This window comes from Empidonax traillii, unplaced genomic scaffold, assembly GCF_003031625.1.
Source record: "Empidonax traillii isolate 1590-97213 ecotype Southwest subspecies unplaced genomic scaffold, ASM303162v1 scaffold905:size246956, whole genome shotgun sequence".
Lineage (NCBI taxonomy): Eukaryota > Metazoa > Chordata > Aves > Passeriformes > Tyrannidae > Empidonax > Empidonax traillii.
The window spans coordinates 170,852-186,840 of NW_020956098.1; the positions used below are offsets into that span (position 1 = coordinate 170,852).

The window sequence follows — 15,989 nt, forward strand, 5'->3', positions numbered from 1 at the left end:
ATGGGAGAACTTTCAGGCTGAGAATCAACCTGGACACGTGTTTTAAGAGAACAGGCTTTCATTCTCTTTGCTACAGATTTCGTTAGAATCTAAGAGACCCAGTTAATTCTCCTGAAAAGTCAACGACTTTTTCCAAACATAGGAATGCGCATCCTAATGCCCTTGACAGAATCTTACTCAGGTACCAGCCCCAGGCAATTTTAATTAGAAAGCAACTGAATTTAAAAAGTCAATTAGGAATTAATTCCAATCAGATCACCTTCTGATGAAAATGTTGTCTCCAAATGTTATGCTCTCTCTCATACAGTGATAGAGCTGCCATACTGTGCCCCAGGAGTGTCTGCCATTTCGTGAGGATGATCAGGTTTTTTTGCCAGGGGTACTTCAGAGCCTGTGTGAAGGCAGAATACCATTACTGCTGCCAGAGCTTTTCTATCTATCAAAGTACTGTGAGGAGTCATAGTCTGTGTTCTGATTCCATGTCTCTTAGGGAATTGGTCCACTCTGCTTGTCAGATTTCAGTTGAATTGGCTGAAAAGTATGGAAAGGATATTTTTGAAAGACTGCATAGACTTGCAGTGAATGCCTCTTGTTCACCTTTTAATTTCTCTACAACCCATTCCTTCAGTAATGAATATTGTGTGAGCTTTGCTGTTGACTTTGCTGGGCTGAGGATTGTACCTTTTCTGTTAAATTCAACAAATACGGCATGAAAATCCTCATCTCATCACACATCCTCAGAGTTTTCATTCCCTAGACAGAATTTGCAAAGCACTGTGAGCCAGAGCAGAGGGCTTAGAAAGAATAGAGGTTTTGTAGAAATTTCAGACAGGAGCAAAGAGGGACCTAAATGTATTCCTGGTTCCTTTAACTGGTGATTGATTTTAGTGCTAGGATAGACTGGTAATTCAGCAGTCATCAACCCTTTCAGAAAAGCATTCATCTCCCTCATCAGACAGGTTTATTGGTGGCAAGAGAAGTTCACTGTATTGTTTGCTGCATTGCTTTTTGGTGGGCCAGGCTTTCCAAGGCAGCACGATGGAGTCAGGGATGTTTAATGGGCACATCCTTCTGGTCCAGCCACCGAGGCAACAGAACAAGCCTTTACCTCCTGCATTCATCAGCTCACTCTTGCTTATCTATATTATTTCAAAACCGTTAAGGTGGTGCAGGGAGTGGGAATTTATAAGGGCAATAAAACCTCGGGCAGCAACTGCTGTGGTGATGAAAAGGTGTAAATAAAGGAATGTTATAAATTACAGAGGACAGATCCATCAGCCCACAATCGGGGTCAGAGAAGCCTTAATGCCAACAATTAATATTGTTTTAAGCCGTCGATGCACAGAGGTTTTCAGGAGCTGTCAAATAGCCCTATCTCTGTAGCACACTAATCACTTGACTGTCAGGAGCAGGATTAAGAGGAACATGTGATTCCATTGTAGGCAAAGATTATTGTCCGTTTAATTATAAATATGATTATAATATTAATATATTAACTAATGCAATGCATAAAATATTATTATAGCATAATAATGTAATTATATTATACTATTATTACCATCATTATTTCCTACCCACATGGAGAGGGAAACTACTACTGACCTGGGAGAGTTTAAAAAAAATAATAAAAAAAATTTTAAAAACCACCTTTTTTTTTTTTTTCAAATCTAATCAGTCAGCTCTGCTTGACATAACAAGGAGCCGGTGCAGACCATGGTGCTTCCTACTATGAAGGTGTAAGGATTTGCTTTGCTGGGTCAGGTCTCCAGTACCCAGTTGTGAACCACTAAGAAAGACAAATTCTGAAATCTGCCTAAATTACATAAATTCTAGAGCTGTGACTTTTACAGATCCCCTTTGTCCAATGACACTTAAGTTTTCTTTGCGATTCCGGAAAAAAAACCGAAGGATAAAAATACCCTTTTTTTATTACACGAATTTTTGGGAAAGGACAAGAAAGGGATAGAATACACTCTTTCGGTGCTGGAGTAGGTGAGTCAATAGTTTTGCCAGAGGGAGTTGGGAGCCTTTACCCTCATGTTCTTCAGGAGATGCAGCCCATCCTTAGGCACTCTGGGCACCTGTGACACCTTTCTGTGCTGATGATGGAGGCTGTGTGGTGGCTGGTGCTTCAGGTGTTAGAAATTACTTTGGCTGCTGGCAGAGGCAAAGTGATCTGTGAGTTTTCTCCTCAGAAGAGCAAGAGGTGTCCTTGGAGCAATTAATCAGAACACCAAGAAACCAAGTTTTTAAAAATGAAACCCATAAACCTAATTATCAACACATTCTTATGTGGTAGAAGTTTGCAAGTGCTGAACAATAGATTTCGAAATTTTCTGGTGTACTGGTGAAGAACTGTGACAGGAAAAGCATATCCCAGAAACAATATGGTTATAAACTGAGATAAGGTTGACTTTTGTGAAAGTTTGGACCTGTCATATTGACTCCACAGTTTAGACCATGAGTGTAGGACTCACAGAACAGAGAAGTAAACTTATTCAGTGCTTCTGCAGAGGGTCCTGTAGATGGACTTACTCAAGATGGAAAATATAGATCAATTGCTCTCCTCAAATAAATGTCTTCTAGAAAAAAAAAAAAGAAACAGAGAGGCTTGAATCTTCTATGGGGTGGAGGCATGGAAATAAACTTTTCCAAGGCCGTGCATTTCTTCAATTTTTTCAATATCAATCTGACATTTGGTTTTCAAATTAACTATACATTTTTTAAAACAGGTATCTCCTCATATTTCCAGCTCTTCATCATACTAATTGTGCATCAAGATTTTCTCACTTACACAGTTATTTTTCTGACTACTTGAAAGTCACTGGAGGTTGTCACCTAATTGTGTCTCTGGGACTTCTAAAGCATCTTTGATGAATTTTGGGTATTGGTTACTGTACTTCTCCCAGCTACATTTTTTTTTCTTCTCAGGCAAAACCATTGAGGGAATAGTGTGTGTTTAATTATTTAGGACTGTAGTGAATTAGCTTTTAATTCAGTAGGCCTCATTTTCACGAACTGTGTGTTCTAAGCAAGCCAATGGATTATATGTAAAAATATCAATCAGGTATTCTTTTAATGTTCCTGAGACAGAATTATTATCACCATTATTATAACACTTGCAGAAGAATTTTTTAATGATATAAGATTGAATTTTCCCTTTCAGCTAGTTTAATAATAACTTTAAGTAGCATTACTCCTAATTTACACCATCACCAGAAGAGCAGAACAAAAATGCTGTGAATTGTGGTGCTAATTAAGTCTTTTTCCTTATATATTTAAGTAACTTCTAGTGCATCCCTCCCATTTTTAAGTTTTGGCCATGCTTGCTCTGTTGCCTCCAATGGTGTAGCTAGTCCAGATTCACGTCCAGTACTAACTGATCAGGTAGTACAGCCACGCAGGTGAACTAGTGGGACAGTGCAATGATTACAGCCAGCTTTGGCACTGATTTGGCTCTCCTCTGAAACTGGCTACCGGTTCTTAAAAAATGACTATATTTGTCACCTGAGTGCTTCTGCTAAATTTCACTGAACTTTAGCCAGCAGGTTCTCAGGAAGCAGGACTAATAAACGGTGAGGCAGAGGCTCAGGCAGCAGAACAACAGCAAGTCACAGCTGCTTTGGAAAACCAGCCCAATTTCTTTAATAGAAGAAGTAGGATGAGAATTAAATTTGTCTGGGGCTTCCAGGTGTTTTGTTTACCTCTCATCTCACAGTCTAGTGCACATATTTTGATATTGTTCCTTTTTTCCCCCTTAGATAACTGTGCTCCTCTGTCCAGCAGGGAAGTGCAGCTAGGTGCATCTGAACTCTACTTTGGAAATGAAATGTAGCAGTTAATTTGCAACACTGCCAGCCTTTTCATGGAAGAATATAAAAGGACAACTACTTCAGACTAATGAAAGTGACAGTGGGGAGAGGTGCCTTTTAAACACTGCAAATTGGATGGGGGCATCAGGAGTGTAATTTTAAAGGAATCTGACAAGGTCGCTGGCAATGAACAACCTTCTTACTTGTCGAAAGGGTTTCAGACCTCCAAAACTTGGCACTCTTGAGTTTTCAGGGTACTTCTGAAGTTGGCAAGCTGCCTATTTGATATAATTCTGGACTGTCATTCGAGTTGTATCTTTCAGAGTTTCAGATTTGCTCCTGCAGAGGCGAGCGGTGCACGCCATGCCATCGAGGGCAGCAAACCTCAGTTTAAAAGTTAAATTAGAGCATCTTCACAAAAAGTTTCTGAAGGGAAAATTGAACTGAAATAATGTTAAAAGTTATTTCCGTGCAAATGTATGAATTTATAACACTCTCACTTCTTTATGCTCCAAATTAAAGGGACGATCCTTGTTACATCTCCTTGAAATGAGGGAATGACAAGGTAGCCACGGTTAAATGCTTGTGGGGGAGTGAAAGGAGAGGACTCTGGAGACCTTTTTTGTCCTGGAAAGGATTCCTCCACCCAATCCTGCCTAAGGGAATGCTGACTGGATTGATATGGATTTATTCAAAGCCTGATGTGGAAGAAAGGTTCTCATTAGTAGCAGGTTCACATGGATAAAAAGCAAGCTCTGGAACTCAGGAGAGGAGGTGCGTGTTTAAGTGAAATTGGGAAAAAACCAAAAGCAAGGAGCCATAGCAATGTGCACTAGTCTGAATAGCAGGCATTTTTCACTGGGGAAAATTTCTGACCTGTGTTGAATTGTCCCCTGATAGGACAAGGGCCAAGGGCTTTAAACTGAAAGAGGGTAGATTTAGATTAGATATTAGATATTAGGAAGAAATTAGATATTAGGAGGAAATTCCTTACAGCGAGGGTGGTGAGGCACTAGAACAAGTTGCCCAATCAAGTTATAGATGATGTCCCAACCCTGGAAGTGTCCAAGGCCAGGCTGGACAGGGCTTCGACCAACCTGGTCTAGTGGGAGGTGTCCCTGACCATTCCAGGGGGGGTTGGAATGAGATAATTTTTGAGGCCCCTTCCAACTCAAACCATTTCAGGATTCTATGACTCTATGATTATTATTTGGGGACTTAGAAGCAAGAATCCAATTATATCTTCTGAAGTGCAAAAGAGGATGCAATACTAAAATAACAGATGCTTTCTTGAAATGAAAAGTAAATAAATATGTAACACAGGAATAGAAGCATGAGGAAAAAGTTCAAAGGGGTGCACTGACTGGAAAATATCTTTTTAATGCATTATCTTCTACACAGAGTAGCCTAGTAGTCAGTGAATGCTCTTCAAGGTACCATTGCTTTCTCTGCTTTGATGTACTTCCCCTTTTTAATTTTGGGAGGATAAACTTAGATCTACATGCACTCAAAAATATTCTGTATATCTTCAGAAGGTCCTGGGAATTAGCTGATTATGGGGGAAGAAAAAAACCACAAAACAGCACTCACAGGTGACAAGAAAGGGCACTGGATGGGTATTTCCAAGAAGAGCTGTTCATGTGCAGTCCTGTGCACAACACTCATGGTCAAGGATGCTGCTCAGAGGTGTCTGTCCTGGTGTTTATTGGGTTTCTTGTCTTGGAGACTCATCTTCCTAGTTCCTGCAGAAGAGATAGTAACAGGTACTCACTACACTAATCTTTCCCATGATTAACAGTATCTCTGGAACAATTTCTCCAAGGAAATTGTGGAGTCTCAGTCCTTGGAGGTGTTAAAAACCTGAATGGACATGGAGATCAGCTGCCTGCTGCTCTAGCTGACTCTGGTATGAATGTGGAGGTTGGCCCGGACATTCTCCAGAGGTGCTTTCTGTGATTCTGTGAATTGTGGTCTGGAGTGGCTACACCCATAGTAAAGAGTTTGTATTTTCATGGTTAAGCCTTGTTTTGGCTTTTCTCTTTAGGCTGACACAAAAAATGGCTATGTGGTGACTTTTGCACTCTAAGTATTCTCCCTGGGCATGTGCTGAAATTACCAAAATCTCACCACGTGTGTTACCATCATCTTTGTTATTTGCAGATGGTTTCTGGGGTCTGTAAAAGTTTGTTGAATTTTAACTTATGACTAAGAGGCTGCATATTCCCCTTGAACCACCTGGCCCACTGTGCGTCTCAGAGGGGCTGAGTGAGGAAGGGGGTGGTCCCTCAGCCCTTTTTCACAGACCAGCACTAACCACCACCCATGGTCATTTATCTGTTAATTAGGTGATGGTGGAATGGCTGGATATAATGAAGAATTATGAGTTTTGGGGAGAGAAATGTTCTTTATTTTGGGTGACATGCAGCAGAACAGGTGACAAAGCTGGGATGAAGGTAAACAAGGCAAAAACTGGGCCACTGAGAAGACATTGCCTAACACAGAGTCTAGTTCAGTTCCGAAGTGGCATCTTGGGTGCAGTCTCATTAATTTATTTATATATAGTTATAACCTAGACAAGAAAGTTTTCTGTGGGAAACAATCCTGATGTAAGAAGGAATTGGGCAAAACCATCTCTGTTTCCTACAAAATCACTTTCTTTGCTCAGATCTGCAGTTCTAAGATTGCAATCCTTTAGGATTTTGTGAGGAAAACAGATTTTACTTTACATGTGTTTCCAGTTCTTTGATCTGGGAAATAGGGTCAGCTATTATGCACTGATTATGTGAAGTATGCATATTTTAATTAGCAAAATTTCATAATTTTTCCCACAAGTTCTGTTCAAAAATATAGTTTTAGGCAAGGTAGAACTCTGGCATTAATGCATTCCATCACTTTGTAAGTGATCTAACAAAATCTTTTTAGGATCTCTTATCTCTAAGGTCCTGAAGAGATTGAGGCAACTGACATTTAGTTTTGAGCTTTGAGTCATGATCATTCAGAAAATTGTTGTGGACCAAAAATAAAAATGTTCTTAAGACACTGGGTAATTGTATTTACTATAGGTCACATAGGTTAATATTATTGTATGCATCCTATGATTAAAATGGGTCTTCTTATTCATTTTACTGTTTGAGAGAGCCCATTTTTCTATTAGAAACATTTATATTTTTTCCCCATAATTGTCCAAGCTACATTATAATAGTGTCACATAGTGACCTTTAAAAACGTGTCTAGAAAAGCCTGCAGCTGTTCCCTCCTTGGGTTCTCTCTACTGAGTTATATTTAAGCCAGTGTCTCTGAAACCAGGCAGTAATAAAAGGGATATTATCCTTAGCAAATATCTTAATCAGGGTAAATCTCTGTTGCCCTACAAATGACTGCATGGGGGATTAGAGTGGAGTAAGCCATTTGCTGAATATCACTGCCACCTTTCCGAGGCCATTTAAGCGTGTTTAATTTTTCAGGGTGAAACATGAAACCCACTAATACAAATGTTTGCATTTGGCCTGAATTATATCCAGACTGTAACAGTTAGAGCAGGCTTAGGACCAGATTGTGAGTGATCTGTAGGAGGCCAGTTCTGCTTGGGAGAGTGAGAGACAAAAATGCACATTTGTTCCCAGTCCCAGCTCTCTTATGTCACTTGTGCTGCCTCGGTTCTTTTCAGTGTTTATGTCAGGTTATTATCGGTGAAGTACCAGTGAATATAGGGAGGATGCTTAGCTCTGTATTTTTTTAATATCAGTCACAGTCCTTACTGTTGTCCAGTGCCTGAGAGCCACCAGTGTTTGGCTTTTGCTCACCCTGGTTTAGATGGAGATGGCAATGCTATGAAGTGAAAAATACTTTCAGAGACTTGTGTCTTCCATAGCATCACTTTCTTATCTGTTTGTTTATCCAGATTTCTATCAGGTTACCCAGAAACACCAAGACTGTCTTCCAGTGATCAAGCTTAAAGGAACATTTTGTGAGACTGAAGTATTACTGTGTGTTTCACTCTTTTTTTCTTCCTTTTTAAAATGCCTTTTAAGAAATCAGTGTCTCACTCTGTGCCAGACCAGGCAACTGCAGCCCAACCAGTTTGGACTCAGCCAGAGCCTTGGGGAGTGGCAGCTCAAATAGAGGCAGAATTTAGTAACTGGGAGGTGACATCTGCTTCAAGGGGCGCAGCCCTCTTACTTCACACTGCAGTGTTGTGGGAGCACATCACCCATGAACTACTCTTGCTCTCAAGGAGTGGGCACTCAAGTTCACCTCCCCACTCTGATTTTTGAGCCATCCGTCAGGCAGCTTCCCCCATAAGCCCTGAACTCACCTTCCCAGAGCAGCTACAAGGGTAAGAACTGCAAATGTGGGAGGCAGTGTTTTGTTGTTCATAGAATTATGGAATCATAGAATGGCATAGGTTGAAAGGGGCCTTAAAGACCATCCAGTTCCAATGCAACTACGGTGAACAGGAACACTTTCCACAAGACCAGGTTGCTTAAAGCCCCATCCAACCTGGCCTTGAACACTTCCAGGGATGAGGCATCCACAGCTTCTCTGGGCAACCTGTTGCAGTACCTCGCTACCCTCACAGTAAAGAATTTCTTCCTAATATCCAGTGTAAACCTGCCCTCCTTCAGCTTCAGGCCATTCTCCCTTGTCCTATCACTTCATGCCCTTATGAAAAGTCCCTCTCCAGCTCTCTTGTACCTCCTTTAGGAACTGGAAGGTGTTATAAGGACAAGTTGTTGATTGTCTCATGACTGCTGGACTGACCTTCAGTTGTGAATGCCTGTCCATCCCAGTGGGCTCAGTGAAATATTCACTGTGTTTAAATCCCAGTCAAGTTTCCAAATTACAAGCTCTGACTTTGAATGGTCAGCAGAATTTGTTAAGTATTCTAAAGACCTTAAATGAGTCCATAGAACATGTGGTTAAGCAATCAGTTATACTTGTTAATTGAGATATGTAGCTAATAATAACCAAATTGGAAGAGGAAATTGAGTTAGTGCCTTGTAAGAAATAAGACCTTCACAGAGGACCCTCTCATTAGCGGCTTCAAAATTGCTCTTTCTTTAAAGCTAATTGACTATTTCATATTTCAACCACTTCAGCCAGTCACAAGTATTCTTCTATTCTCTAATATTGATTTAACATTAACTACGTACAGCTTGTCCTATAGGAGATTTCTGTGCCCTTGTGCTTTTAGTTTTAATCTGGTTTTTTTTCCCTAAAGAAAAAAAAAAGTCTAATAAGTCCATAAAGTTCTATTATACTCTGTTAAGTTTTATACTTTATAGCAGAGTAAAGCTTTCATTTAATTTCCCTCACAGAAGAAACAAAAATCCTGTGGGAGACATTTATAGGTGAAGATGAAACCCCTTAGTATGTTCAGTGTAGCAGTCAGATGCTTTTATGTTGACTATGGATGAAATAGAGATAAAATGGTCATAGAATCATAGACTTATTTAGTTTAAGAAAAACCTCTAAGATCATGAAGTCCAACCATTAACCTAACACTGTCAAGTCCACCACTGATTCTTCACAGCTACTTGAGGTTCTTCTCTCGTTATATACTCTGAAATCGCAAAAAGCTTCTATTTCTGATTCCTGTCACGTTTTACACACTCAGCTGGTCGTGGGTTTATACATATGGTTATTGCTGAGGGATGTGTGTTCTCTGCACAGACTCTCCCTTGAATGAGGTAGGCCTTAATTGTGTCTTCATCTACAGGGACGGATCACAAAGTGTTTTCACATTCAATAAATATCTTAGAGCTTTGAAAGTTTCTCTGCAGTGGGAGAAAAATTAGGATCTTTCAGAGATGTTTGCAAAAAGTTAGCAGAGTGAGAAGGAAGATTATGTACTGGAATAGGGTCTAGGGTTAAGATTCCCATCTGGACTGCGAAGGTTTGGATCAGGGTTTTCATATTCCAGTTGATGCTCTGAACAGCAGCTACTTTGAGGGTGCTATTTTTTGGCTTCAAGTAGGAATTTTCAAGTTGAATATGAGGAATAATTTCGTTCTCAGATATTTCTTTTTAAATCAACACGTTCATGTTTTGGTATAACTCATGTTTTCTCCATGTGGTTGCTTCTGAAAAAATCTAATCTGAAGTAGAAATTAGCCCTTTTTTGAACATGGTTCAAGCTAGATGACCTCCTGAGGAGTCTTCTGTACTAAATTCTTCTATGATTCAACTTTGGTGGAAAAATTACTTTCCATCACCAACAAGGAAAAATTATTCTTGAATTCTATAGTTCAAGAATTCAATTGTAGTGTAATTCTAGAATTACATTGCACTAAAAAAAATATGACATTAAGTGCTAACTACCAGGATTGGAAGACTTGAATATTAACCTATAAGGTAATTCTTAGCTGGTGTTCTCAGTTACTGAATAGTTTGGTGGATGTAGACTTTGCATAAGTTCTTACAGATATATATATAGATAGATAGATATATTTATATATATGTGTGTGTGTCTGTGTGTGATACCAGACACTGAGAGCCACTGTCAGAGAGAGACAAAAATGATGTCTATGCTAGGAAGTGATACAGGGACAGGGGCAGTCCCAGGCATTGGCTGATGGTTATGTGTTTGGTTGCTCACGTGCTCTCTGGCACAACTTTGACCTGGTACAACTAGAGAGGCATTCAAGATGAAATGACTGATCATGCCTGGGGCGTTACCAGGGGTCACAGACCCTACCCATTAAGCAATCTGGATGCTGTTATGGCCACATTTATAAGGGTAAATAACATAAAAAGGTGAAAGGTCCCTCTCCAGAGGCTGGGGAGGTTGAGGGTGTATTCCTGGCTGTGCCCTAAGTTGGCTGCAGTGTCCACAGACATGTCACTTCAGTTTTTTTACTCTCTTTACGTCACTGCCTTTTTCTTAGTCTCTTTCTGTCACAGTTGTAGATGTCTAGCTGTAAAGGTTCAGCTCTCCAAAATACTGTTTGTTTTCAGTAATATGTAGTCAGACACACATGGGGAGGGCCAATTCTAGGTTGGGACCTCTAGAGGTTCCCATAATCCAAATAATAGTAAAGAGAAGAGAATGACATGTGCTTCTTATGAAATGATTGTCCAGTCTTCTTGAGAGATGTAAACTGAGTGACTGTTCTTTGTGTACCAACCTTTCAAGAGCAAGAATGTATTTTGCATTCTCGAGCTGACCATTTTGAGAGGAATTTGGGGAGCAGCTTTTGTATATCTGTGTTTGCAACAGGCAGGAGCGGCTTCCATAATTATCACACTTAGTATAGCTCCTATTGGATCTGCCAAGGGAGAGCTGCTGGGAAAAAAGGCTTTTAAGAATGATGATGTTTGAATTTTAGATTCTGTGATGTAGAATAAGTGCTTGGCACATAAAGGGCTGATATGGATGAGGTAGGTTCCCAAAGACAGGCTTTCACCTTCCCTTGCCATATCACTCAATAGCCATACTTCCTCACTTATTTGTCTGCAAAATGAAATTATTGGCTACTTAACAGAATTGACATGTGCCAGCCTAAAATATGCTCATTAAATGTGCTGATAATGTCAGAGGCAGAATGCATGATGGGAAAGATCTGTGTTCCTCTAGCAAATGCAGTTGCTAAGGCTGGGGTTGTGCTGGCAGCTGATGTGCACCCCTGAGCGTGTGCCCGGAATTGCTGCTGAGCTCACACCACGGGGAGGTGAGAGGGCTCCCACCCACCCTGCTGGGTGCCCACCTCTGGATCAGCTGAGTAACCAAGTGTTTGTTTCCTTCCAGATGAATACAAGAGTAAAGTAGCCTGTGAAGATGACAAGCTGAGGCTAAGCTGTAAGAAGAGCATGGTGATAGCCATTTACTCGGCTATCTTTGGGAGGACACAAGGAGGTGGCCTGGAGTGCCCGTACCAAAACCTAGGGATGCCCATGATTGGTAAGCAGGGGGATGGGTTGGCAGAGCTTGCTAAAATGGGCAGGGTGATTTTGTTTACTGTCATCATGGTAGTGCTGGCACAGAACCTGATCAGAAAATTAGGACTGGGACATAAAACCTGCCGTGTAAGTGCTCCTGGTGTGTGGCACCTTGTTAACCAGTGGTGAGTTTCATCATGAACACCAAACCGAGATTCAGCTAGATGTTCCAGCCAAGTTACGAAGTCACAGGCTTTTAACAGATATATCAGATTATATGATGGAAGGTGTTTGGATTTCTTGTTCAATTTTCCGTCCTTCTGGTGGTTCAGACACCAAACCTCTGCCTAAAATATGAAGGAGCATATTGTCATGTGCTATCTGCAACATTGAAGCCCTGATACTGCATTTAAACTTTTACTGAAGTTAAAGCAAAGGAGCGAATTAAAAAAGCAAGTTGTTAAGTTTCATCATGTTATGGTTGGCTTACAGTATCTTCAAGTAGATTTTTACTCTCAGGCTATCATAGTCTCTTACAGTCAGGAGTGAAAGATAAATAATTGAAAAACATTCACTAGAACTGTCTGTTCTTGAGCCAATGTGAAATGACTTTGAATATTTTAGGCTGTGATAGAAAGAGCAACAGTCTGCAGTACAAAATCCTGTGTTCAACATTCCTCATGATCCTTCTCTACAGAGCTGAGAGGGAATTAACTGGTTTCCCAGAAGAATTGCCTCCAGAGAGGGAAAGGCTTCAGTGGGAGCTGTACAGGGAAGCTTGATCTGCTGCAATTGCCTGTGCTGGGATCTGTTCAGCTGTATGTGAAGATCTTCAGCTTCACAGCTGCTGATCCAGTGCCCTCAAGGAGTTAAATGCTATTCAAATGGAAGCATGTGAAGTGACTGCTTGGAAATACGATACACAGGTGATGGGTGTCAGTAGGAACCCACAGGTGGAATCAGGCCAGTCAGGTTATTTGTGCAGCGTGGAGAGTGCCTTAGTTGTGCAGCTGTGAAAACCTGAGCACTTGCAGCACAACTGAGCGGTGCAGGGTCTCCTGCCCAGTCCCGTGGGTGAGTGCATGACAGCAGAGTCAACATCTTTTAACGAGTTACCTCCCGTCTCTTGAGGTGACCAGTGTCCCTGGATGTGCTCCTGTTGTCCCCCAGGTGCCAGGGTGCAGAAGCTGAAACAGATATGTGAGGCAGGTTAGCTTAGACCACTTTTGTGTGGTGTTTGGGAGGGGCTGTGCACTGGTTTCTGTGGTGGTTGGGCTGCTGGGTGAGAACTTACCGAGTCAGTAAAACTGGATGGGTTTCTGGAGTAGACCTGAGCACCCCACTCCTCTGTCCTTGCTGAGAGAGCAGAACAGGCACATACAAAGTGACAAGGTGCCAGCACAGGGGCCTGCTCTTCAATGTCAGCCTGAAGCAGAACCCTACGTGAAGCTGCAAAGTTTTACTCTTCTTTGCCCAGATACTAACTCACAAAACCTGTACTGTCTGGGATCCAGGCGTGTGACACCAGAAAATGGGATGGGAGGCAGTGAACAAGCAGTGGGGTCTGACAGCAGGGCTGTACGTGCCACAGCACCTCTAGTGCCTGCGTGCCAAAAACTGGCCTTGTGAGTTCTACAAATTGGGATGTTTGCCCAAGGAAATGAGGTGTCAGATCCCAGAGTGCAGCACACAGCCTGCTGCTGGGATGAGGCAGGGCCTTCCTCCAGTGTCAGCTCTTACATGAAACTAGTTATGAGAGCTGGCTCAGTACAAGGCACTGCAACAACAAGCCAGGGATGGGAATGCTGAGGGAGCTTTATGTTAAAATCCAGCACAAGGTATTAGGCTGTGAACTGATGCTAACAATCACTGAGATATTGGACACGAGCAAATATTCACATGTTTGGAATTGCTGAGGTCTGAAGCATCTGTGTTACATCAGCCTGGAGCTGCTAGGGTGCCAAGGAGGTAGGTAGGTAGGGCAGTGGCTGACTGAATGCCCTGCAGGGTTGGAGGGGAGAGATGAGGAACTCATCATGAAGCAGAGACTTCCCTGGGGTTCTCCCAGACATTTGGGCACTGTGTATGTAGGGTGAAAGACAGACTGTAGCTGTTGACCTTGATGTTTCTCTGCATGCTGGAATCCTGAGTGAAGTGGAGGGGTATGAGCTTAACTTAAAACCTATGAGTGAGCAGGTGGTGTTTCAACTCCCCATGGTTCAGCCCTCAAATCCCAGCTGCATTTGGGAGTGGTTGTTCAGGTCTCTCCAGCAACAGCTCGCAGATCCCTCAGGGTGATGCTGCCAATGCTACAGGCAGTCTCTGCTCATCACGACCTTCCCCTCATCCACCTGTGTGAGCTGACCCAATGGGACAGAGCTCCAGTGATTCAGAAACGGGAAGGTGAGTTGTGGCTGCAGATAGCACACTCCTTTGAGCCACAGGAGAAACTGGTGTAGGATCCATCTCCAACCAAAGTCAGCAAAAAGCATATTCACACCATACTTCCCCACAGCAAGCTGCAAGAGATCACCATCCTGCCTACAGCTGCAGCAGTGAAGTGAGCGAGTTGTACTGCCAGCTGCCACTAGTGATTGTGGGAGCAGCGCTCAGGGTCCCCCAACCTGCTCCAGAAGCTGTGCTTCTGCCACGGGCCTGCCTAGCCCAGCAGGCAACTCTGTTCCTTCGGGAGCAGGTGGAAACATCACAATTTATAAATCAAAGCTTTTGCTAGCTAGAGAACATTTCCCTGCACATTCCCACGTTTCCAGTGTGGGGAGGGCTGCTCCGTGACAGCCTTTGATCCCAGACATTCACAGCGAGCTGATCTTACAAATATGACCATATGACTCAGACTTTGTGGCAGCAACTAGTTCCTGTAAGGCAGAACCAAGCTATGTTCTGTATATGGAAGATTTATTCTGTTTGAATTTCATGGGACTGATGATTTGTGTCAAGTCTGAGCCTTGGCAAAAGGCCTTTTGCTGGGAAGTAGCTCCTGGACAAGTTTGCGGTGATTATTTATATCCAGGCAAAATGAGCTATTTGATGAGTGAAGAACTCATTCTTGCCTCAAAGGTGGTGAAGGTTATCTTTTCTTCCTCTCCTAATGAAAAACAGTTCAGAAAATTTGATTCTTTTTTTTTTTTTTTTCCTCCCCTGTGGAAGAAAAATGCACATTTGGATTGAATTTAGAAATCTACAGCTTGTACAGGTGAGGCTTTTAAAGAGCTGAGGTCTAAGATGGGGAGGAGAGGTGGCCTAATAGAGCACTGCATATATAAGTTAAAAAAATAATTCAATTTGTGTCATTTCTGCCTTGAAAAACAAGACCTTGTATTCCTGTAGAAATGTTGAGGAAATAAAGTCCACCAAAAGTGAGTTTCCCAGATTCTCCAGAGGCATGAGACACGTTAGGTGCTAAGGTGGGTCCTGAGGTATTGAGGCGTTGCAGCCCTTTTAATCCAGCTATTGTTGTGCTACTTTTGGGTGATGTAAGATGCCCAAGTCAGACTTCACACACCATACCATGCCATGCCATGCTTTCTCTTTGTCTAATGTCTATATGAATGTGCTTGTCATCTGTGAAGAGAAAGTTATTGCTAAGAACTCCATCCTATCCCTGTCATGTTAAAGAGAAAATCTGCCAGATCTCCTTTTAACTGGAAACGTGCTAAAACTTGTGTCTCTGACCGTAATGGGAAACCCCTGCAAACAGCTGGACCCCTCCTTGAATGCCTTGGGAACTCTGAAAAGCTCCTAAAGGAATTTGACCTTGTTTGTAACTCCCTTAATAAAGCCTCCACTTTGCTGCCAGCATGTGCAGAGAGCATACACAGAGCATAGGGTAGGCTCTGGGGAAATAGCTATTTACAAGCAATGAACCATTAATTTCCCTCAGCCTAGTGAGCCCTTTGCCCCTTTTTCGTGCTGTTTACAGCTGCCTCTGCCTGCATCTCTAAGTGACTTGTTTATACCAAGGGAAACCAATTTAAAAAAATGGCCTTTCCCTACGTGTATCTGAGTGCAAGGTAATGATCTAATTTGGAGGCCAAGGAGGAAGAACTTGGATGTAAAATGATTACCCTTTTTATCACTTAGTGGCGCAATATCTTTTGATCATATTCAGGACACCTGACACGTTCACATTATTCAGTTTTACAGTAGCTACCCCTCTGAACCACAGAGAGTGAGATGGACGTGTTCAGCTGACCTCTAACACAGGATCTGCTTCTCAAGGACCCCGTCTCTCTCCATCACGTACACAAAAAAGCCCAAAGCTATTTAATTGCTCATCCT

General features: G+C 42.0%; 1 protein-coding gene across 1 annotated transcript in view; it reads left to right on the forward strand.

Annotated features, from left to right (window-relative positions):
• Window positions 1-15,989, forward strand: part of LOC114067369 (protein eva-1 homolog C-like) — a 117,957-nt gene that overhangs the window by 74,324 nt on the left and 27,644 nt on the right. The window contains exon 4 of the mRNA XM_027902754.1: window positions 11,560-11,712. Coding sequence (XP_027758555.1) covers window positions 11,560-11,712 — 153 coding nt within the window. The remainder of the gene's footprint in view (window positions 1-11,559; window positions 11,713-15,989) is intronic.